The 24,933-nt window shown below is 45.5% G+C and overlaps 1 protein-coding gene across 1 annotated transcript; it reads left to right on the top strand.

Annotated features, from left to right (window-relative positions):
• Positions 1-1,449: 1,449 nt before the first annotated feature.
• LOC130479234 (tubulin alpha-1D chain) lies at positions 1,450-7,157 on the top strand. Its single transcript, XM_056851598.1, has 4 exons — positions 1,450-1,538; positions 2,813-3,035; positions 4,398-4,546; positions 6,169-7,157. The coding sequence occupies exons 1-4, from the start codon at positions 1,536-1,538 to the stop codon at positions 7,150-7,152; spliced, it is 1,359 nt and encodes a 452-aa protein (XP_056707576.1). The 5' UTR covers positions 1,450-1,535; the 3' UTR covers positions 7,153-7,157.
• The last annotated feature ends 17,776 nt before the right edge of the window (positions 7,158-24,933 follow it).

Below are 24,933 nucleotides of genomic sequence, written 5' to 3'. Positions count from 1 at the left end.
TGCCCTTTCATATATGCCCTGCACCAGGCTTTTAGTTCTCATTAGTGCCATCTTGACTCTTAGCTGCTGTAATCCTGTGGCTCTTCCAATAAATCAACTCTCTTTTGGACTACTTGTCTGTGGATGTTGTTTATGGGATTGTCATGGGACAAGTGCTCACAGAATACCAGGGTTGCTATGCAAAGAAAAGCAATGGCAAACCACCTTGCTAGTCTCTTGCCTTGGAAACTCCATAAGGGGTCTCCATAAGTCAGCTGAAACCTGACAGCACTTTACACACAAACATGAGTTTACTAAGAAAAAAAGGTTCCATGTGAATTGTATTTCCTCAAGGAGTCACCTAATGCAATTCCGCTGTGCCATGTGCCCTCTGCAAATCGTATCACCAAGCACTGTATAAACCCCAATCAGGACACCCATAGCCCAGGTGCTAGCATGTGCAGCATGAGGCTATGATACACACTTTAGTGATGGACACCCCCCCCAAAGGGCACTTTGCACAACAAGGCGGCACTGAACACAAACAGCCAAGAGAGAGAACAAACATTGTAGTTGCATATTTCTAACAAGGCTCAGAACCCTTACAAATACTATTTCAGGACAAGGACGCTGAAGGGCAGACCCTGCATCCCAAGCAAGGTTGCAAGGAAAGTGCACCCCACACAGATAAGCAAGGGAGGGGTGTTCTGCCCCATGATGGAATTGCTGCAACAACAACAACCCCCCGTACTCTGTGGCAAACCAGCCCCCCAACTGTTGCCAGTTAAAGCATGAGCCCTGCTGAATTACTATGCTGTGAGCATGAGTCCATGCTGGTGTAACCCATTCCCCTGCGCTGGGGTGGGATGGGATGCAGGAAACTCAGCTGATGGTATTTATTAAGCAGAGGACTTTGACCCTGACCCAGGCTTGTTTCCTTCTTGTTTGCTAAATGGTCATTGTGGTCTACTCAGCAAAGCTGCAACCATGGAGACTACTTTGAGGTGCACAGGGGATGAGTCATTCCTTCCTATGTGCTGACCCAGAGAGCCTGGACTGCTCTTCACCTGCACAGTCTCCTCTCTGCTTTGCCCCCATTCTGCCCTCTAGTCTATTAGCTAGCTTGCTCGGCTGACATCATAACGGATGATGGAGGAAACTCATTAACAAACGTGCAATGCCTATTTTAAAAAGTCCACTGAAATCAGAACTAGCTTTGCTTGGGCAGCTTGGCTAAACAAGGTTTCTGTGCCACACATGAATCTCTGGGGAATCCTGCAAAACACACCCACAGTCACATCATGTCCTAATTATGGATTTGTTTGGTGTAACCAAGGACTCGGGGCGGGGGGAGCTTGCTCTGCTTTCACAGTTGGTGTGTAGCCCAGAAACCATACAGAAAAGGGCTACCCCGTGTCCGTCTCTAACAACAAAGAATCTCGCTTGCAAGGGGTTGGGCTTTAGAAAACTATAAAAACAGCCACTGTGAAGCACCTCCATTCCTGTCCTTCGTCCTCTGAGCTCATTATTGCTGGGTTGAAGAGAACTCCTGCAAGATGGTGAGTCTCGCTGTGGCTGGTTAGCTACCCTGAAGGGGAGAGAGTGAGGCTGTTCCATCTCTCCCATTTGCCATCTCCTTGTCCTTCCTTTGGGAATGCCTGGTGTGTTTAGATCTCTGTGGTGGGGTACATTTCAGAATATTAAAGATACACAAAAGAGAGGAAGGAACCAACATATAATGGAGAGAATCAGTAGTCATGGCGGTAGGAAAGTTGTTGGTTTCCCCCCTAACTTGGTCCACCGTTTGACTAAGCCTCAGTTCTTTAGTATACACTGAAATAGTTTGAGGGAACTTTGGCTGCCTGCTATGCCAAAAGCGCACTGTCTTTGCATACTTTCCACCATGTAAACATGTCCATTTGATTGCTTTAAAGAAAAGCCTTTGTTGTATGGTGGACAGAGTGCTGGATTCAGATGAGAGGCCTGGATTCAGATCCCTCTCGCGGCATGTAGTTGCCTTATTCAAATTTCTGCTTCTCAAGGTTGTTCTGAGAATAAACTTTTAAACCTAATATTTGCCACTGAAAATAACCACCCTGCTATAGAAGAATGGTATATGTTGGCTGCAGTACTGCACACAAGGTTTTTCATTGAACCTCAGATTCAATGGACCTCAAAGACTATAGCTCAGTAACAGAACATTAGTGGTGAGGATCTTTCTCTGCCTGAGTCCCAGGAGACCCTCCTGCTGGTCAGAGCTGACAGTCGTAAATGTAATGGACCAATGGCAGCTCTGTAGGTGCAGAGGCTTATGGTCTTTAAAACAAACAATGAATAAAACAGGATAATCCCATATATACCATCCTGAGTTTCTGGAAGGGGCTGGGGTGGGATACCAATGTGTTAAAATTATAATAATGAAGTAGTATGTCATTTAAAAGCAGGGACATGGCTTCTTTTTTACACTAAGTATGCAACTGGGAATGAGTGTTTCAGCTAGTTGAGAAGATGCAAAGTAAATGGGAATGGGAGTCAAGCTTACAGTCAGGCACAGCAAAGAGTCAGAAAAGGCTATAAGGAGAAGGAGGGGGGCAGCTTATGAAAGCTGGGAGAAAGAAGGTGGTCTGAGGCTTTCATCTTGGGTGATCTGTTGTGAGGGAGCTGCACACATCCCCTTTAAGACTGGGGGGGGGGGAGATACATTTTTTCTTGCCCTGAGAAAGAAAACCCAGGCCCATCACTCTCAAAACCTGAGGTGGAAGTGGCAACACCTTGCAGTCCTAGGGCGGTGTCGTCACTTCTAAACAGCGACTGATTTGTCTTTCTTCTCCAGCGTGAGTGCATTTCTGTCCACGTTGGCCAGGCCGGTGTGCAGATTGGCAATGCATGCTGGGAGCTCTACTGTCTGGAGCATGGGATTCAGCCGGATGGGCAGATGCCCAGTGACAAAACCATTGGAGGTGGAGATGACTCCTTCAATACCTTCTTCAGTGAAACAGGAGCCGGGAAGCACGTGCCAAGGGCTGTTTTTGTGGACCTAGAACCTACTGTGATTGGTGAGTGTCCCATCACAGGAGAGGGGTGAGATTGTCCTAGGAAAGGCTTCTGGGCACTCTGGTAGGATATTTCTCTGAATTCAAACATGGCCCAAGTTATTTTGTTGCCTCTGTGGTGATAAAAATAGAATAAACCAAATGCTAAACCATTGGTTGCTCTTCAGTGGTCTCCCCCAAATCAGCTGCCTGAGTCAGGCTGCTCCACACTATCTAATGCCAGCTCTGTCTGAATCTGTCTAAATAAAACAAAGTACAGGAATCTCTGACACCCATTTCCTAAAGCCCCTGAAAGCATAGTGTTATTTTTTTAAAAAATCAGTAGAAGGTGTGGGGCATGCATGCAAATTTGAGGGCTTCCTAAGTGAAAGTCATGCTATGTCTCAGTGATAATTTCCAACAGCAGCACTTCAGACTGTTTAAAGCTGGGCTCAAGCCTGACCTGAGGAGTACCAGGGAACTGTGTGTAGGCCTCCCCCAACTGTTTCCTTCAGTTTTACTTTATAAACCACAACTAATTCAGAATCCAGATTCCTTCACTGTATTATTTATGATATAGACATGAGCAGGTTTACTAAATATCTGCATAGTGCAAGTTTTATATTGGCTCTGTGTTGGTACATTTGTCGATAGACACATGAGAAGAAAAACGAAGGTTGTGTATCAACTACATTCTAGTCTATAAAGAAGCACTCAGATCCAAACAGTAAGCTGGTATGTCTGCAGGAATAATTGGTTTCCTGGCATCTGCATTTCCTGGTGTTCAGAGCCAGGGGCCTCTTGTTCCATCCCTGGTTTAAGAGGTATAACATCTACTGCGTTCTTCCTGTACCGGAGAGCCAATAAATGAATCTGGGCCACGTGGGACCTGGCTGATTTACATTAATTTGTGCAGCAGAGTGGTGAAGAAAATAATCCAGTTTGGTGCAGGGTACCCATTTCAAATGGTTATGAGCTATGTGTTGCCATACAAGTAAATTTAAAATGACCACGTACTGCCTGCCTCAAGGGTGGCTCAAAGTGACAGCAGCAGATAAAGAACTACTTGAAACCATTGCTGTAGTTCATGGCTTTCTCCAACGAATTTGCTTGTGTTGGTTTATACCTGAGAGTCCCTTCTCTGCGTATGTGTGTTGGGAGGTTTGCTACAAACTCTCAACATCTCTTGGAAAGATTCTCAGAGGAGAACTATGACTCTATCTTTCCTATAACCATGAAGCCCAGTTTCTAGCAAGCCTCAGTCTTGGACCAGAGCAGTCCTTGTAGATACAGAAAAACAGAAGACATATTTCAAAAAGATAGGATGAGACAGAGGAGACTTTCAGTATGCGAACAAGTTGACCTGTTGCATATTATTAATTCTAGATGAGGTTCGGACTGGCACATATCGTCAGCTCTTCCACCCAGAGCAACTGATCACTGGAAAGGAAGATGCTGCCAACAACTATGCCCGTGGGCACTACACCATTGGAAAGGAAATCATTGACTTGGTGCTGGACAGGATCCGGAAGCTGGTAACTGGATTTAATGGCATGGGACACATGGGGAAGTGATGGGGGTGAACTTGGGATCTGGAAGGGGACTCAATGAACTTAAAGTGAATGTCTAGTGTACGTGCTTCAGTTTCCAGTGGCTCATTAGGTAGAGGAGAGGTGAAAGATCAGCACATAGAATTGCCTCAGGCAAGAGCAGAGACAATAGTGATGCAGTAGTCTCTGTCAATGGGAACCAGCATTGATCTCTTGGAAACATGTTTCTGCTCTCCTTGCAAAGATATACCAGGAACTCTGTGGGGGGGGACTATTGTTGAGTAGGAAAAGAGCCAGCAGGGACAGGGGCAAGCTCCCCTTGCCTGCTGACTCTCAGATCAAAGTTGCCCCTTCCCCAAACTGCTTTTCATTTTTAAAATGATGTGGCTTCCTGTAGGTAACATGCAGTTTGTCCATCCAATCCCAGGTTGATGGGCTAACCAATACAAAGCTCTACCTCAACTAAGGTAAAGGTAGTCCCCGTGCGAGCACTGGGTCACTACTGACCCATGGGGTGATGTCACATCACAATGTATACTAGGCAGACTATGTTTACGGGGTGATTTGCCATTGCCTTCCCCAGTCATCTATACTTTACCCCCAGCAAGTAAAGTCAGATGTGACTTGATGGCAAAAACTAACAAAGAAGAATGCAAAACCTGGAATTACTCCTCTATTAGCTAGAGAAATCGATGCTTCTCTATAGTCCTGAGGCCATGTGTATTCTATAGATCATGCCTCATTTACCTGCTGACCATGACATATGGAACCACTAAAAGTATGGCAATGACTGTAGTCCTGGTATTTTCAGAATCTTTGCAGGGCAGCATATGGGGCAGAAATGTTAAATATATTTCTCACTTGATGTATGATATTAAATGAGGGGAAATTTATTTAATTGTATTACTCATCTGATGTAGATTATTGTTCCAGCAGCATCATAAACAGCAGCACATCCAACACTATTAAAACATGAATTAAATTAATAAAGGTTCAAGTATGCACAGAATGTTGGCAGCATAAGAAAAGTCACTACATTAAGGATTAACTATGTGCTCCAGAGTACTTGTATCTGTGGCTGACCAAAGAGGAGGAAAAGAATGGGCATAATCCAATAAGCAATAGGATGGAATTTATGGCATAATCCTATGCACACTTGTTTGAGAATAAATCCTATTGACATACAATGTGAGATTTACTGTAATCTCACGTGGAGCAAACCTCACTGAACTCAGCAGGACTTAATTCCAAATAAACACACATAGGATTGGGTTATTAGTCATCACTAATTTAGTTGTAATTAACTTCAACTGGATTATGCCTTGTGTGTTAAGAAGAGAATAGAGATTTGTGAGAAAGAATAAGAAGAGACTTCTACATGCATAGTAGCAAAATCCACTAAAGCACAAGACTTTTCTAAAATGAAGGATTCTTCCTACAGACTAGCTGGTCAGGGGTAGTACTGAATTCCAGCGCTCAAATTCAGGGATGTAATGATGGCACTTCTTAAAGAATTCAGAAAGAGAAAGAAAGATCAAACAAAACTCTACAGCACTTCAACCCACCACTCCCAATGTCACTTCCTTCCTTTATTTCCTGTTCCACAGGCTGACCAATGCACAGGGCTCCAAGGATTTCTCATCTTCCACAGCTTTGGGGGAGGCACCGGCTCAGGCTTTACCTCTCTACTGATGGAACGGCTTTCCGTTGACTATGGCAAGAAGTCCAAGTTGGAATTCTCCATTTATCCGGCACCTCAGATATCAACAGCAGTGGTGGAGCCCTACAACTCCATTCTCACCACGCACACCACCCTTGAGCACTCAGATTGTGCTTTCATGGTGGACAATGAAGCCATCTATGACATCTGCCGCAGGAACCTGGACATTGAACGTCCAACCTACACAAACCTGAATAGGCTGATAGGCCAGATTGTGTCCTCCATCACTGCCTCCCTACGCTTTGATGGAGCTCTGAATGTAGACCTGACAGAGTTCCAGACCAACTTAGTGCCCTACCCACGCATCCACTTCCCTCTGGCCACATATGCTCCTGTCATCTCTGCAGAGAAGGCCTATCATGAGCAGTTATCTGTGGCTGAGATCACAAATGCTTGTTTTGAGCCAGCCAATCAGATGGTGAAATGTGACCCCCGCCATGGCAAATACATGGCTTGCTGCCTTTTGTACCGGGGTGATGTAGTACCCAAGGATGTCAATGCTGCTATTGCTACCATTAAAACAAAGCGCACAATCCAGTTTGTGGACTGGTGTCCCACAGGCTTCAAGGTGGGCATCAACTACCAGCCCCCCACCGTGGTGCCTGGTGGAGACCTTGCCAAGGTGCAGCGGGCAGTGTGTATGCTGAGCAACACCACAGCCATTGCTGAGGCCTGGGCCCGCCTGGACCACAAGTTTGATCTGATGTATGCCAAGCGGGCCTTTGTTCACTGGTATGTGGGGGAAGGCATGGAAGAAGGGGAGTTCTCTGAGGCACGGGAAGACATGGCTGCCCTGGAGAAAGACTATGAAGAGGTGGGAACAGATAGTATTGAGGGAGAAGGAGAGGAAGAAGAAGGTGATGAGTATTAGTGCAGCCAAGACTCCTTGGTGTGGGAATAAATATTTCTGTTTCTCCAGTCTCGGAGGAGTCTTCTCCCAAAATAAAATATATCACTAATTAATGGTTTTGTGGTTTATTTACTCCTTAAACAACCTTTCAGTTATGCATAGGTACTTGGACTCATGGTCGTCCCCTGTCTGACTCATTCCCTGGAGTTCGGCATGAGTTTTCCGTCCATTAGAAATGACCTCGCTGCCAGCCCTTGCAATGTCCGGATCTTCCCATTCCTCTGTTAACCCTACTCTTCCCTCTCCCCTGAGCTCAGGCTGGCTGAAATCTCTGTGCAGAAGGCAAAGCATTGGATACAGAAGCTTGGCATCTCTCACAGCCAATCACAAAGCAGTGTGTAAAGACGTGGTGATTCAAATACTTCCTGCTTCCTCGGAGCTCTTTCTGAGCAAAAGAAAGGCTTTTTAAAACCGAGGTTTGGATTCCCCCCCTTTCAGATTGTTCCGTTTTGTTTTGTTGTTCTTAAAATGCTTTTTATGCGGCAATTGGGTTTTTTGGGGGGAATCTTCTCTCACAGCGAGTACTGCAAAGTAAGCCAATTACAAAGCAGCATTTAAAGGGGTGGGACTTGATTTGAGTTTGGAGACTGCTGGTGCAGAGATTCCCAACTGGAAAGCGTGGGTCCAGCCAGCAACAAACCTCAGGTAAAATTCCCATGCGTAAATTACCTTTAGTCTGGTTTGTTAGTATGAATGCAGGAGCACAGGAGGTTACCATCTTCTCTCAGACTAATGACTGCCACACCTAGGAGGCCTGATCCAAGGAAAACAGCTACACTTCTCCCTGTGACTTGTAATTCTGATTGCCACTGCTCCAAATTAAAAATGCCAGGATACTTCTGAAGGAAGCCATGATAGTTAAATTGGTATAAATTCAATATACAGTTGTCGTGTAAATAGGTTGTTGTTAATTACTTGAATAGACATAGGTTAAAGAGTGCCGAATGTACTACTTGTGATAGTAGGAACACATCCAGGATTGTGGAAGATAACTTCACTGTCACTAATTCTAACCGGATTCTGCGGAATTCATGTTTTTGTTTCTAGAAACCAAAAGAAGCCACACATGAAGGAATGTGGGAACGAAATGAGAAATTTCTGAGGTGATAGAATGGATTGTACCACTTCAGACCAGAGCTGTAAGGGCACATTTTTAATGCTCCCCTGTGAAATATAAATAGTAAATAAAAATATCAAAGAAAATATACAGCCTTTTTAATTATTCAAAAATGTTTAGATGTTCCCCAGGCCACTGGGATAGATAAAACTATGACCAACCCAAATAATATCAAACCCATTTTCAAGTCAGGAGTAACAAAATAGTTTGATAGGTAAATATAACCTTGGCAGCAGTTAAAGGTGAGAGTGGGGCTATATGAACCAAGAACTAGCAAATAAGGTGTTAACTCATATTTTCCCGAATGAATAGCCTTTTGTGCATTATTTTCATCTCCTATCCTTAAGGAAAGCATAAAGCTCTGATGTCACAATGACCCTCAAATTCCCATTGGCTGCTGCAGCTGTAAATAATCAGGGGAGGGAACAGGATTGGGGTGCTGATGAACTCTGATCTCCCCCAAGACAGTAAGTGCCCAGCAAGCCATCAGGTGGAACTAAAGAACACGGGCAATCTCTGGATGAGCTAAGGTACAGTCACACTAGGTGGCATTTAAGAGACTGGGGCAATATCACATGACAATGGGGAGCACTGAAGTATAGAAAAATGGGGAAGGTGTAAAGTTAAAAGGGGTATGCAGGAGAGTTTGGAGCTTGAAGGATCAAGAAAGCAATGGGTCTTGATGGAAACAGGAAATGAATAAGAAGAAATACCAACCAAGTGGAGCTGTCCTGAGTTAAGCTAGGGTTGGTACTTGCTTTCTGGAAAGGTCCTATCATTGTGGTGTCTTATGCGGAGGTCTTAAAACCCCAGCCCTACTGTATAAAACAACCTCCAAAGCATCTCCATTAGATCCTACCTGTCTACCTAGGCATGGAGCAAGAGTCTAGTAGCCCCTTAAAGACTAACAAAATTTCTGGCAGGGTATGAGCTTTCGTGAGTCACAGCTCACTTCTTCATAACTCTGAAGAAGTGAGCTGTGACTCACGAAAGCTCATACCCTGCCAATTTTTTTTGTTAGTCTTTAAGGGGCTACCAGACTCTTGCTCTTTTCTACTGCTTTAGACAAACTAACACAGCTACCCATGGCTGAGTGTCAGATAGGGCTTCTGACAGCTCCGTCCTCAAACAAGATGGTTCCCCTGCAAACAAGATGGAGTTCTCCGTGCACTCCTTCCCCCCTGGTTTTGCACACGAGCTCCAGTCAGAGATTTACAATTGTATTTGGACCCGCCCGTGTAAATCTTCGATCTGATATCGGGTCCCGCGCACAAAGCCGAGAGCTCGGCCATCTCCTCCACTGATTGCCCATGATTGTTTCTGTTTCAGTTTTACTTAAGTCGTTACTGGCAGGAAACGACTACATTGTCTCTTTGTTTCTTTAACCCTATTGTATCAGCCCTATAAATGTATCCCCACTCCCCCTGTCATGTATTCCAACCTTGAGTGTCTCTTACTGATATCACTGACTTCTGAAATAAATCTTTGAATCGCTGCTCTGCCTGGATTGAAGGTCTATTGCTGAAACACTGTGAAATTGCTGAAGCCTGACATTAGGTTGGAATCCATCTTTTTTATTTTCTACTAGTTAGTTCTTGAGAAAGATCAGGGATGAGGAGGATGGGATATGCATTCTTTTCAGTCACTGCATTGAGACCCCTATAGTCCACACACAACCTGAGGTCCGAAGTCCCCTTCTTCTTTATAAAGAAGCAGGGTGAGGAGAATGCAGCCTTGGATGGACAGATGAACCCCCTAGCCAGATTCTTGTCCAGAAACTCCCGCAACACAGTCTTTTCCAGGGGGCTCATGGGGTAAACCCGGGCTTTGGAGGGCTTCATGTCTGTGGTGAACTCAATGGCACAGTCCGTAGTGCGGTGAGGGGGTAGCAAGTCACAGTCCTTCCCCTCAAAGACATCCGCAAAGTCCTGATATTCCGGGGGCAGTATCATGGGGGTTGCTGTCGGGGCAGTCACCCTCCCCCCATCGGGCATGTCCTCCCGGCAATGCCAGTGGCATTGTGGAGACTCAAAAACCACTTGACGCTGTGCCCAGTCAATGCTGGGGTTGTGGCCCGCCAGCCAGTTGCTTCCCAGAACCACTGGGTAAGCGATCCCAGGAGCAATGGTAAGGCTGATCTGCTCCCAGTGATCTCCCACCCCCAACAACACTGGGTCAGAGCGCAAATGAACGGGGGCCCCCTGGAGCTCGCTTCCTTCCATCTGGCGGAAGCGCAAGGGTTAATCCAATTCCACCGCCCCCAACTGCAATCGGTCAAACACCCCCTGGTCTATTAAAGTCCTGGAACAGCCAGAGTCCAAAATGCCCACTACTGCAATTGGATCCCCTTCCTGGGGATTTTTTAACACCACAGGTACAGGTAGAGTCTCTCCCTGGTCACTCATTACTACACAAGGTGTCTGTTGTGGGGGCAGGAAGGGAAGGAGATTGTAATCTGGTTTGATAGAGAAAGGTAGAGAAAATTGGCATATAAAAAACAACTCTTTTTCTTCTTCTAGTCTGACACTATAACCATTATGCTACGATGGGCTCTCTGCACAGTGAAGAGATTTCAGCTGTGCTTTCAAATGGGACTAGTAGCTCTGGGAGCCAAGGGTAATAAAATGCAGAAAATACAGCTGAGTTGTCATTTAAATTTCAAACGTAGTAAAGAAAAGTACAAGGGCTATTCACAATAGTAGTAATTGGTGATGACTCACAATTTCCCTAGTTTTGCTCAACAATTAATACCTTTAGTCCTTGGGAGATGCTGCCAACTTTCTTGGTGAATTCTGATTTGGCAGTCCCATGCCTGCGTCCCTCTTTTTACTGGAAAATGGTGACTTTTAGATAAGCAGGAGAGTATTCTGGGAAAATAAAAATGCTCTCCCGTTGATTTCTGAATATTGCCTGACATTTTGACTTAAAGTGCTGAATACTGACATAAAAATGGCAATACATTTGAAAATATATAAAACCTGGCCATGTAAAATAAGCAGCTGCTGTGCAAATGGTCTGAGATGAACTTGGGGCACAACCATCAAGGCCATCTGATTAGGAGCTTTGCCTCATGTGTAATTGAGGGAGATGAGCAATGTACGCTTGCCTGGCCATTATTTCCATGCTGAAGTTCACAACTTGCCTAGTCATATATGGAGTCAGAACTGATGCACATTCCCCCCCCCTCCAAAAAAACCCACTGAGATTGAATTAGGTGAAGCGGACCATACAGAAACGGGGTTTTAATGCTCCAAACCAGTGTTCCATCCTCCTAAATGCATTCTGTTTTGTGTAGAGCAGCCAAACAACAATTTTCCATGCCCTGTCTTTTGGACCAATGAATGTGACACTCTCGTCTGGTTTGTGGTGGGGTGGTGGTGGTGCTGTCTCTGGTCTAGAAGTGGGTTAAAAATAAGACAGACATGGATCCTTCTGGGGGAGAACAGTTTGGTGGAAGTTTGAGCTGGTATAAATCAATATCTAGGTCTACCTCTTTGGAGAGTGACCACCTTGCCCCTCCTCTCTGTGGAGTCAAGTGGAGTGACTGGTTTGTCTGGGGCGCCGTTCTGTTCCCTCTCCCTCAGGGCCTGTTGCCCACAGCACCACCTCCTGCTGTGCTGTGAGGAGCAGCACAGCCAAGAGTGCGGCCATGATCAGCCCTAGAATCAGCTCAAGCTCCGTGGACGTCTGCTGTGCCGCCAGAGACACCGTTCCCCTTGCAGCTACTTTCCTTCCACTTTTCTGCTACTGGGTTCTGCACCAGACAGACGAATGGCTGCAGTGCCGGACTATTATAAACTTTTAGAAGTTCCCCGGGATGCCTCAGACAGTGATATTAAAAAGGCGTAAGTCTTTCTTTTGAACTTTTTATACTGTCCTGTTCTGAGATCTTTTCTATGGCCCAAGCCATGACTAAAAGACAGGTGAGGAGATTTCCAGCACCACTTGGAATAACGTACTGCATTAACGTGTGACAATATATCTGTACATAAAGGGCACTGACTGCCTGATTCGATTTATGCCGATGAATGGGAGTTCTACAGATGTATCCTGCTAGACCACTATGGATTCTGTGTATTTCTTCAAACCAGATTCAGTCTTTAAACTTACAGTTGGAATCCAGGGATTTGCACATGGATCTCTTCATGGATCTGGCGAGTTAGCAGTTGTGAAAAAAATGGAGAAATTGGGCATTAGTTCCCCATTGCTGGGCTGTGGCTAGTTAGATGAGATGATGGGTGTCCTGTGATCAGAACTCCTATAGTTTTTCAAAACCGGGGCAGGGAATTCATACCATTGCAGGGGGGGAGTTAATTCTTCTCCCATGCTGGTTACACAATGCACATCACCTTGCCTGGAATTGCTGTTTGCCTTGTGCGTGTGTGTGTGTGGGGGAGGTCATAACTGGTTTTACGTTTTGATTCTTTTTTAGTTTTGACAAGAGTGGTTGATCAGATCACAGAGCACTTACAATCTTATCTAGTTTGTTCCTCCAAATCTTCTTGAAATGGCCAGATACAGTTCTACTTGGCCAGCAAGCTCATCTCCTCAAACTTAACCAAATTCTGAGTTTCTCATACCCAAACAGTAAGGTGCAGCTAGTAGCAAGAGTATGTGCTTCCCTGGAAGGCGCAGTATCTGACTATGACTCCTGAGGAAATAGCTGTCCGGAGTGGAGATGTAAACACGGGGGTGAAGGTGGGGAAGGAAGATATGGAGAAAGAACAGCTAGATTTGATTCCAGTAACAGAGGCCAACAAGATTTTTGCCATATAAGCTTTTGAGTCAAAGCTCCCTTCATCAGACATCCTTTGTATCTGACAAAGCTGGCTTTGACATTCCAAAGCTGACACCCCAAAAATCTTGTTGGTCTCTAAGGTGCTACTGGACTCGAATCTAGCTGTTCTACTGCAGACCAATATGGGGGCCACCCTCTGAAACGATCTTTATGGAGAAAAAAGTCATCCCTCCCGTGAGCTTTTTTCAGTTTTTCTGATAAAAGATTTGGGGGAGCACTGAAAAAAAAATCTCACATGAAATATTTGCTCTTTAAGAATAAGTAAAATACTTCTTAAGGCCAGGTTTTTCAGACTCAAAATATGTATCATGAAAGAGTAATGGAAAAACTGAAAAATTCTGAGAAGTTTTGGGGAGGAACCTCCTATAAAATATTTTTGAGTGAGAGAAACCTTATTTATATTATTTATATTATTTTATTTATTTACATAATGGGTATGCAGCCTTCTGCCCTTACAAGGGCCAGCGTGGTGTAGTGGTTAAGAGCGGTGGTTTGGAGCGTTGGGCTCTGATCTGCAGAACCGGGTTTGATTCCCCACTCCTCAACATGAGTGGCGGAGGCTAATCTGGTGAACTGGATTTATTTCCCCACTCCTACACACAAAGCCAGTGGGGTGGCGCTGGGCCAGTCACGCTCTCTCAGCCCCACCTACCTCACAGGGCATCTGTTGTGGGGAAGGTAAGGTGATTGTAAGCCAGTTTGATTCTCTCTTAGGTGGTAGAGTAAGTCAGCATATAAAAACCAACTCTTCTTCTTCTTCTCCTGGGACTGTGCAGGTACAGGAAGAAAGCCCTGCAGTGGCATCCAGATAAAAACCCAGATAGCAAGAAATATGCTGAGCAGAAGTTCAAAGAAGTTACAGAAGCTTATGAAGTGCTGTCAGACAGTAAGAAACCCCTAGTCTGTTTACTGGTCACCTTTTCTTCTCACTCAATTAGGAATCTTTAGGATTCACTTTATTTACTTATTTGTAATTTGAATTGTTTATTTGCATGTCTCCCTGCACTTTGGGACACTAATTTGCACAATACTTGTTACTCAGGAGCGGAGTGATGGGCTGTCTTTAATGTCCTTTCTGGAATCTGTCCCTTGATCTTCTACTATAGCTTTTTAAGAGGAATACCAATATCTGAGTCTTGGAGGATGGGTGTGTGGTATATATAATCTGATACATAGGGTTGCCAACACCTAGGTGTTGGCTGGAGATCTCCTGCTATTACAACTGATCTCCAGGCAACAGAGATCACTTCACCTGGAGAAAATGGCTGCTTTGGCAATTGGACTCTATGGCATCAAAGTCTCTCCCCTCCCCAAACCTCGCCCTCCCCAGGCTCCACCCCAAAAACCTACTGCCCGTAGTGAAGAGGGACTTGGGCAACCCTACTGATACAACAGGACACCCCAGCCATACCACATCCTGCCTTGTGGATAGGGCTGTTGAATTAAAAAAAATTCGGTATAGTTCGGATTCGGCTGAATTCGGCCCATTTAGATTCGGGATATGCCGAAGTCCAAACTCCCCCGCTTCGGGTCCGTGCAATTCGGCGGCAAAGTTCGGGGAAAAAATTCGGCCAAATAAAGCCATTAAAAACACAACCGCCCCTTTCCGCGGCTCTGGGGGGCATTTTTGGGGGTAGAGGTCCCAAACTTTCAAAGGACGTTTCTTGAAAGACCCCCCAAGTTTTGTAAAGATTGGGTCAGGGGGGGCTGAGATATGGGCCCCGAAAAGGGTCCCCCCATCCTTAATGTGCATGTCTGAGCAGAGCTTGCCACCCACGCACAAAGCTCCCAGCCCCGACAAACAGCTGAGAAGTTTGCAAAGCATTGCAACACAATTGCAAAGCAACACAACTGCAGAGCAACACAACCTTGTAAGCAACACCTTTGCAACTGTGCAAAGCAACACCTGTGCATGGGACTCCAAATGCATTCTTTAAGTCACCATTTGAAAACCAGTTTTGAGCAAGCATCCAAATAGACCTAACCGCTCTTATGAATGAGGGAAAACCTGAAGACACACAACTGAAACCCCCCCTCAAACCAGGGAGAGAGAGACTCCAGGGGGAACACCCCCCCCAGGCAGAACCGGCAAAAGCCCCCTTTGGCTTCCCCCCCACCCACAGAAACTGCTCTCTCCCCACACACACACAGACTCTGCTTTCCCCCCCCACACACACACACAGGAGAAAAATTATAGATTAAAGCCCCCAAAGGGGTCTTACTGTGGCTGTCTTCTGTTCCATCAGGAGGGGCTGGGGAGAACTGGGTAATCCAAGACAATTCCATTTAGGCACGGGACGTTTTGCTCTGGAGATGCAGCTGATCCATTCATCCCAATAGGGAAAAGGGGAAAGGGGAAAGCCCATATCTCGGGACCCCCTGACCCAATGTTTACAAAACTTGGGTGGTCTCTTAAGAAGGTTTGTCTGAAGCTCCACTCAAAGTTTGGGATCTGCACCCCCAAAAATGCGCCCCCTGCAGCCACGGAAAGAGAAAAGGGGGGGAGCCGATATTTCTGCCCCCACTGAACCCATCTTTACAAAACTTGGGTGGTATCTTAAGAAGGATTGTCTGAAGCTATGCTGAAAGTTTGGGGGCTGTATCCCCAAAAAAGCGCCCCCTGCAGCCACGGAAATGGAAAAGGGGGGAGGGAAAAGGGGTGGAGCCCATATCTCGAGACCCCCTGACCCAATGTTTACAAAACTTGAGGGGTATCTTAAGAAGGCTCATCTGAAGCTCCACTGAAAGTTTGGGGTCTGTACCCCCAAAAATGCACCCCCTGCAGCCATGGAAAGAAAAAAGGGAGGGAGCCCATATCTCGGGACCCCCTGACCCAATGTTTACAAAACTTGGGTGGTCTCTTAAGAAGGCTTGTCTGAATCTCTGCTGAAAGTTTGGGGTTTGTATCCCAAAAAACATGCCCCCTGCAGCCACAGAAAGGAGCAAATGTGCACAAGCACCCCCCCCCCACACACACACACGAGGATTTCCCTCTCTCTCTCTTCCCCCGGCCGGGCCGCACATCAGCTGATTCCTCCAGTACTCAATCCTGACTGATTGGCCAGAAGAAGACCCAGCTTGGCCACCGATTGGCCGGGGGAGGAGAATGCTGCTTACTGACCGTTATGCTGCTTACTGACGCCCCGAATTGGCCGGATTTATTCGTGAACTCCCAAACTCGCTGAATTCGGCTCCCCGGTTGCCCGCCATTTTTGAGTTCGGTTCGTCCTGAACTAAAAACCACCGAATCAGGGGAAATTCGGCTGTTTTTCAGTTCGGGCCGAACCGAATCAACAGCCCTACTTGTGGACAATACTAAAATTTACTGCTTGGAACAGCCAAGCAATTTGAGAGCAGCCTTTAGTCTGATGAACAGGTTACAGAGACCGAAACAAGATGTGACTTGTGAATGAGCCAACCTTTCTTTCTTTCTTTCTTTCTTTCTTTCTTTCTTTCTTTCTTTCTTTCTTTCTTTCTTTCTTTCTTTCTTTCTTTCTTTCTTTCTTTCAGAGCTCAAGCGTGAACGTTATGACTGCTATGGCGGTGTTGGCCTCTCAGCAGCAGGTAAGGAATAGCCCTTCTGCCATCCAGTTCGCACACCTGCCAATGCCCACCATTAATCTTGCAATAAGGCTACATCTGTCTAGTCCAGGATCCTTAACCTTTTTGAACCTGCGGGTACCTTTGGAATTTTGAGAGGGGGTGGAGAGCAGCACCCCAAAATGGCTCCACCTCCTGTGGCAAACACAAACTGGCTGCTGCAGGAGGTGGAGCCAAATACATTACCTTTCTCCTCACTTTTCAAAAGAATCACAGAAGGGGAATATAAAGTAATGAAGGAAAGCCTGAGGGGAAATGAGAAAGAGAGGGGACAATAAAAAGAAATGAAGGAAAGCCCAGGAGGAGGAAGAGAGAAAAAGAAAGGGGACTAAAAAAGAAGAAAAGGCTGAAGGGGGAGTTGAACCACACACTTAGGAAAGACAGGGTACTTACCAGTCCACTTGATCCTCCAGTAGCTGCAGCTTCTATTACAGCTACAGAAAACCCTTTCATTTGAATGATAGCAGCCAATAACAAGCCCTGCCTTACAATGGCTCTCTGCCCACATTCTGAAAAACTTAGCAGGCACCAGAAGAAGTACTGGCAGGCAGTGCAGCACCCACAGGTGCTACTCTGGGGAACCCCGGTCTAGCACCTGGTTTTGTACTCAGGACCAAAGCCACAAGAGACCAGCCCATTCTCCTACAACATTGGTACTTGTTCTGGACAACTATGCAAGCTTTGGATGGTGAGTTTAAAAATACTGTCTCAATGACAAAGTAATTGATTAAAAACAGTTGACCACCCTGGACTGTTTTTGGTCCTTGTTGTCCCCAGGATGATCTTGTATGAGTTGGGAGGCAATTTGCAATGAGCTTTTCAGAACAAAATACCAATGACAGGCATACATAGCCCTTATCTAAGGAGACAGCACTTGAGGGTCCCCATGGTAGAACAATTCACTCTGGCCTCAGTTTATGTAAACACCCATAGTGGGAGGATCCCAATATCGTGATGATTTATATATGAATTGCTATCCTTTCCCAATAGTTCCTGAGGGAGAAGATTTGAACTTCACCTTCCGTAGCCCCTGGGATGTTTTCCGAGAGGTGTTTGGGGGCTCAGATGCCTGTTCTGGTAAGTTTTTTTTTTCTTATTAGACATTTGCTTATTCTTTGAAGATGCAGAGTTTTTCAGAGTTGTTAGGGATATTGACCTTGTCTCCATAGGAATAAAGGAGTCCAGGTTTCAGCCCGGCTCACTTGCTAATTGCCTTGGGTAATTCATAGCTCCTTGTGGGTACAACTGGATGAGATACAAGAGATGCACAACTCAATTTCCAGTTGGCACAGCCCTGATTATAACCACCTCCTTTTAGATTGATGCTTTTCAATGAAATGAGACATCCAGGTTGATTTTTGAATCTAGGTGTGCCATACTTTTGTCTAGGAAACTGTGCACCGCACCCACTGGAGGTTATAGCCTTGCTGTTTTTCGCATTGTGGGAGTATCCGATGACCTGCTAGAGTTTACCACCTCAAACATGGACCCTGACTAGGGCTGGGGGCAAGGAATAACAGGGAAAACAAATATTTTTTGGTAGAAACCACAGCTTCCAACAGTCATTTGTTTTTAGGAACCCAGACAATATTATCGTTGTTGTTGTTTGGGGTTAAGCATCCTTCCCCCATTGTAACTCTCAAGATCAAGGGTATTCATTGTAAACAAATAAATAAACTTGCCCAGCAAGGCTATTCTTCCACGATGTAGGGACAATATTATATTATTGGGGAGGGGACATGGCTCAGTGGTAGGGCATCTGCTTGGCATTCAGAAGGTCCCAGGTTCTCCAGTTCTCCAGTTAAAGGGACTACGTAAGTAGGTGATGTGAAAGACCTCTACCAGAGACCCTGCAGAGCTGCTGCCAGTCTGAGTAGACAATACTGACTTTGATGGACCAAGGGTCTGATTCAGTATAAGGCAGCTTCATGTGTTCATGTGCTGTGGACTGGCCATAGGGCAAGCAGGACACTGAGATCATTTATGCATGAGTACTTGGACTCACATTTGCCCCCTGGCTGACTCGGTTGTTCCTTGGAGTTCTGTATGAGTTTTCCATCCATTAGAAATGACCTCGCTTCCAGCCCTCGCAATGTCCAGGTCTTCCCCTTCCTCTGTTAACCCGACTCTTCCCTCTCCCCTGAGCTCAGCCCAGCTGAAATCTCCATGCAGAAGGCAAAGCACTGAACAAAGAAACTTGCTTTCTCTCACAGCCAATCACAAAAAAGTGGGTAAAGAGGCGGGGATTCAAATACTTCTTGCCTCCTGCTTCCTCGGAGCTCTTTCTGAGAAAAATAAAAGCTTTTTAAAACCAAGGCTTGGATTTCCACCCCCCCTCCTTTCAGATTTCTCCGTTTTTTGTTCTTAAAATGCTTTTTTATGCAGCACTTGGGTTTTGGGGGGGTTTTCTCTCACTGAGAAGTAAGCCAATTACCAAGCAGCATTTAAAGGGGCAGGGACTTGATTTGAGCTTGGAGACTACTGGTGCATAGATTCCCAACAAAGTGTGAGTCCAGCCAGCAACAAACCTCAGGTAAAACCTCCATGCATAAATGACCTGAGAGACAAGTGTGCATTTTAATCACACTAAAATGTCCTTTAAGAAGGATTTGAAAGAGAAAGAGGAGATTATTCATTACACTGAGAACACCATGAGGGGAGTGGTCTGAACGGAGAAAGTGGGAAGAATGGAACTTGCATTTATCCACCCCTCTATATTTTCAGCCACAAACGATGACCATATTCCATGGTACTTAAGAGGTCCCTTATTTTCCATCTCTATTTCAGAAGACTCAGGTAGGATATGATCAACCTTCCTTAAATCAGAACCTTTAGTATTATCCTTGTGCCTTTCTGCTGCTCTTGGATAGTTTGCTCTAACTTATTTTTGGTTCCTCTTCTATTTTGGCAACTCTATGTGTTTTTCATTCTCCTCAAACCTGAGAAAGTTACTACCTTGTTGGATCAGGGGAATGCTGTAGACATAGTTTATCTAGATATCAGTAAGGCTTTTGATAAGGTTCCATATAATATTCTTGTTGGCAAATTGGGAAAATGTGATTTAGAGCCTGTTACTGTTAGGTGGATCTGTAATTGGTTGACAGATCGCACCCAAAGAGTGCTTGTTAATGGTTCCTCATCCACTTGGAGAGACGTGACTAGTGGAGTGCCTCAGGGATCTGTCCTGGGCCCTGTGTTGTTCAATATCTTTATAAATGATTTGGATGAAGGAATAGAGGGGATGCTTATTAAATTTGCAGATGAGGGGTAGCAAATATGGTAGAAGACAGCCAGGATACAAGATGATCTTGACAGGCTGGAAAACTGGGCTAAAACCAATAAAATACATTTCAACAGAGATAAATGTCAAGTTCTGCATTTAGGTAGGAAAAATCAAATGCATAATTATAGGACGGGGAAACTTGTTTTAGCAGTAGTGTGTAGGGCTGTTGATTCGGTTCGGTCCAAACTGAAAAACAGCCAAATTTCCCGCAATTCGGCGGTTTTTCAGTTCAGACGAACAGAACTCAAAAAGGGGGGGAAACCGGGGAGCCGAATTCGCCGAGTTCAGGGTGTTCCCGAATAAATTCGGCAAATTTGGCCCTTTTAAACAGATCTGCGCCTTCCAGCTGTAAGGCGCAGACCTGTTCCCCCCCCCCCGGGCGTGCCCTTTAAATAGATCTGTGCCTCCCAGCCCGGAGGCACAGATCTATTTAAAGCCCCCCGCCAGCCCTGCCGGGAGTCCCGGGAGGGGGGGCGGGGGTCTTTAAACCCCTCTGCACTGCCTGCGCAGACAGCGCAGAGGGGCTTGTTTAAAGGGCCCTTCAGGGGGCTTCTCTGAAGGCGCGTGGTGGGCCCTTTGAACAGATCTGCACCTCCCAGCTGGGTGGTGCAGATCTGTTTAAAGGGCCCCCCGCGCCCCTTCAGGGAATCCCCCTGAAGGCACGCAGGGGGCCGAATTTTCCCCCGAACTCCGGATCCCCCCGAATTTCCGGGGATCTGAAGCGGGGAAGTTCGGACTTCGGCACGGCCCGAATAAAAACGGGCCAAATTTTGCCGAAGCCGAACTATACCGAATTTTTTTTTCAACAGCCCTAGTAGTGTGTGCAAAAAGGATCTTGGGGTCTTAGTAGACCTAACACTGAATATGAGTCAGCAGTGTGATGTGGTAGCTAAAAAGGCAAATGCAATCTTGGGCTGCATCAACAGAAGTATAGTGTCCAGATCACGCGAAGTGATGGTATCACTTTGCTCTGCTCTGGTTAGACCTCACCTAGAGTATTGTGTTCAGTTTTGGGCACCACAATTTAAGAAAGATGTAGACAAGCTGGAACATGTCCAGAGGAGAGCGACAAAGATGGTGAGGGGTCTGGAGACCAAGTCCTATGAGGAAAGGTTGAAGGAGCTGGGTATGTTTAGCCTGGAGAGGAGAAGACTGAGAGGGGATATGATAACCATCTTAAAATACTTGAAGGGCTGTCATATAGAGGAGGGTGCCAAGTTGTTTTCTGTTGCCCCAGAAGGTCGGACCAGAACCAGTGGGTTGAAATTAAATCAAAAGAGTTTCCCGTCTAGACATTAGAAAGAATTTTCTAACAGTTAGAGCAGTTCCTCAGTGGAACAGGTTTCCTCGGGAGGTGGTAAGCTCTCCTTCCCTGGAGGTTTTTAAGAGGAGGTTAGATGGCCATCTGTCACCAATGCTGATTCTATGACCTTAGGCAGTTCATGAGAGGGAGGGCATCTTGGCCATCTTCTAGGCATGAAGTAGGGGTTGCTGGGTATGTGTGTGTGGTATGTTGTTGTGAAATTCCTGTATTGTGCAAGGGGTTGGACTAGATGACCCAGGTGGTCCCTTACGATTCTATGATTCTATCCTGTTGTAGGGATGGCCCTCATTTCTGTTGTAGCCTGTCTGGGTGTTTTTTCCAGTCCAGCCGTTGACTATGTCCAAGCTAGCGAGTATGGTGCAGTAGATAGAGTGTTGGACTTGAACTGGGGAAAAGACTGGTTTTCACATTCTTGTTCCTCTATATCTTATGCTAGTCATTCTATTCTTCTTGTGGGGATACAATGCCCTAAGGTCTCTGGCAGGATACAAACGTGTTAGATTTTCTGTGTTGCTAACTCATATTAGACTGTGGTACTCTCATGGGCATGCTTTGTCAGTGATTGTTTTATTGACTGTTTCAAGTACTGTTTCAAGCACTTCAGACCTCTTTAGTCTTGAGATTCCTAAGGCTGTCAGAAACTGGCTTATGGCCAGTGCAAGGTTTGTAGGCAACATCGTTGGCTTCCTTGCCACAGTAAACAGAGGAGGCGGCGGCCCGGTTAAAGGTTTCCTGCTTTTTGAAAGGATTCAAGTAGTATTTGATAGTGTCTAACCATCAAAACAGTGTGATGATCTCTGCTGCTCACAGCCATTGGTCAACAATTAATTAATCTTCTTCTAGCAATTAATTTATCTTTTTCTGTAGGTGTTTCAATAACATTTGGCCCCAGAAGATCACTATGTTTCTTCACTCTCAACCCCAAAGTCTTCAATTTAAAACATCTCCTAAACAGAAGGTATGGTGGGATTTGAGCCTCAGCTGTCCCAAACAGCCAGGAGAGTCAGTTGGTTTTTAACAGTGACAGTAGGAGTGGGATTGGGCTGGGAGATGACCCAGTCGATCAAGCAAGCTTTTGCTAGTGAATACATGTGAATCTTGGGGTGGGGGGTGTCTCTGTGTGCTGTCAAGTCACAGCTGACGTATGGCAACCCCATAGGGTTTTCAAGGCAAGAGACATTCAGAGGTGGGTTGCCATTGCCTGCCTCTGCATGGGCTGAGTGAGTTCTGAGAGAACTGTGACTGGCCCAAGATCACCCAGCAGGCTTCATGTGGAGGCATGGGGAATCGAACCCGGTTCTCCAGAGGCGAGTCTGCCATTCTTAACTACTATACCACGCTGGCTCTCCTAGGCATGCTCCCCCATATCCTCAGTGAATTTACAGCCTGCATTTCAAACTCTCCTGATACTATAACTCAAGCTAGAGAGATGCATGTACATAACACACTCAAGGTAGTGTGAGTATTTCCCTACCAGCAGTGAACCATTTACAAAGCAAAGTGAGCCCTTCTCCAAGCAGCTGGCATCTACATGCGAAGTGGGATATGTCTGAGACCACAAGGTAGCTAGATACATCCTTTTATGCAGCAAAAAAGATTTCTGAAGTTGAAACTAGAAAACACAGTGCATATGACAAGCCGTCGCTGCACTCACAATGACCCCCGCTCCTGCTTCACTTCATTGACTGAGGCTCAAAGAGCCAATAAGTCTCTCGTAGTTGGTTGACATAGTAATACATGTTGTCTTCTACGAGACATCACTAGGAAAACCTACAATGAATGCTCACCAGTAGCAACTTCACATCCCTGGAACATCTAGTTCAGGCCTCAAGGTCAATTTAGAAATACACCTATGAGAAAGTGGCCTTACACTGAATCAGACCACCAGTCCATGTTTTGTCTGTCTGCTCTAATTGGCAGCAGCTCCCCTAAGACCTTACAAGAACTTAATAAGAGCCCTGCTGGATCTACTCCAACATCATATTTCCTGCAGTGACCAACCAGACCTCTCTGGTAGGGTTGCCAGCCTCCTGGTAGTAGCTGGAGATCTGCCACTATTACAACCAATCTCCAGCCGATAGAGATCAGTTCACCTGGAGAAAAAGGCCAGTTTAGAAATTGTACTCTATGGCATTGAAGTCCCTCCCCTCCAAAACCCCACCCTCCTCAGGCTCCACCCCAAAAATCATCAGGTATTTCCCAACCCGAAGCTGGCAACCTACCTCTCTGGGAAGTTCATAAACCAGGCATGAAGGGCCTATTCCTGGTTTTGTCTCACAGGAAGGTACACTGAACTCTTTACATGGAGATTTAATAAGGAAGACTAGGGTGCTACTTAATTATCCTTATGCTGGAAAGAAAGCAAATAAAGGCTTTTAAATTCATAAGAATGATTGTTATAGCATCAAGACCATTGTGTGTGTGTGTGTGTGTGTGTGTGTGTGAGAGAGAGAGAGAGAGAGAGAATTTTTTTTGCCAAGCAGAGCCTGGAATTCTTCCAGATGGGCCAAGGCAATGATTCTAATACTTTCTGAAAAACAGATGACCATTTCAAGTTCTGTGGGAAAAGAGAACCCACCTGTCTGCCATTTGTTGGGTAACCCCAATCACTTAATTTCCAGGAATGCAGAAAAGGACGCTGAGCAAGTGGAAGCTAAAGATGACATTGAGTTGAAATCTGCTGAAGCTTGTGGTAAGGAGCAATGATTTGAGGCCAAAGTAAGACTCGTGGTTCTGGTAATGATTCCAGACCAAATGACAATAGAGTAGGCCGTATGTAGGTCCGTTTAGCTTCATATACAGCACATACCTTTATGACCAGACTTCAGTAACTATCATCTGTTGGCTCTGTACTCACAGTTATTAATCTGAATTAGAATCTCCACTTTCATAAGCATGGGCTCAAAGGGTGGAAACAGACCAATCCTTTACCACCATGTCACCACCCTGAAGTCCATTGTTTCAATAATGCTAGAGCATAATCAAGCTATATTAAGGGATTGTGTTTGCACTCATTGGCATCTTTCTAATTCGACCTCTTAAGAGGGAGTGTGATGAGGGAATGGGCTTGTTCCACTACATTTTTAATTGAGGTCTGGGCTAGGATGGTTCTTTGCAGTGACCTGGTCCATGTATGAAATGATGACATTGTATGAGAGGCAAAGCAATCAAGGCAGCTGTTGAGGCGCATGTCACTTAGTTCATGTCTGGAGGCTTCCTGCTCACAGCAACAAAGGAGCTGAACTGAGCTCTGGTCTGATGGAGCAGCTTATGGCTTGCACACTTTCTTTTGCTCCTCTCAATACCCAACAACTTTATTCAGGAAACATCATTAAGAATGTATCTGCTTGATAATGAAAACTGGTCAGAAGAAAAGCCAGGAGAGAAGTAAGATTAAAACACGGTCAGTCCTGCCTCTCAAAGAGGTAGAGTTGGCAGGCTTGCTAGTTATGGGGCTCTGTTTGTTTTTTTTTAACCTATGGTGGTCTTTCCATTGGTGAAAACATTAGGAGTGCAGAAGTAACATGAGTTGTTTGGGGTTTTCAAAAATAACATCAAATCTGTTGCTTTTTGTGGTTATAGGAGAGCAAGGAAGCAACCACCCAGAAGAAGTGGCCAGT

The sequence above is a fragment of the Euleptes europaea genome, chromosome 6, assembly GCF_029931775.1.
Source record: "Euleptes europaea isolate rEulEur1 chromosome 6, rEulEur1.hap1, whole genome shotgun sequence".
Lineage (NCBI taxonomy): Eukaryota > Metazoa > Chordata > Lepidosauria > Squamata > Sphaerodactylidae > Euleptes > Euleptes europaea.
Note: the sequence above shows the minus strand (reverse complement) of the source record. Positions and strands in the feature narration are given on the sequence as shown.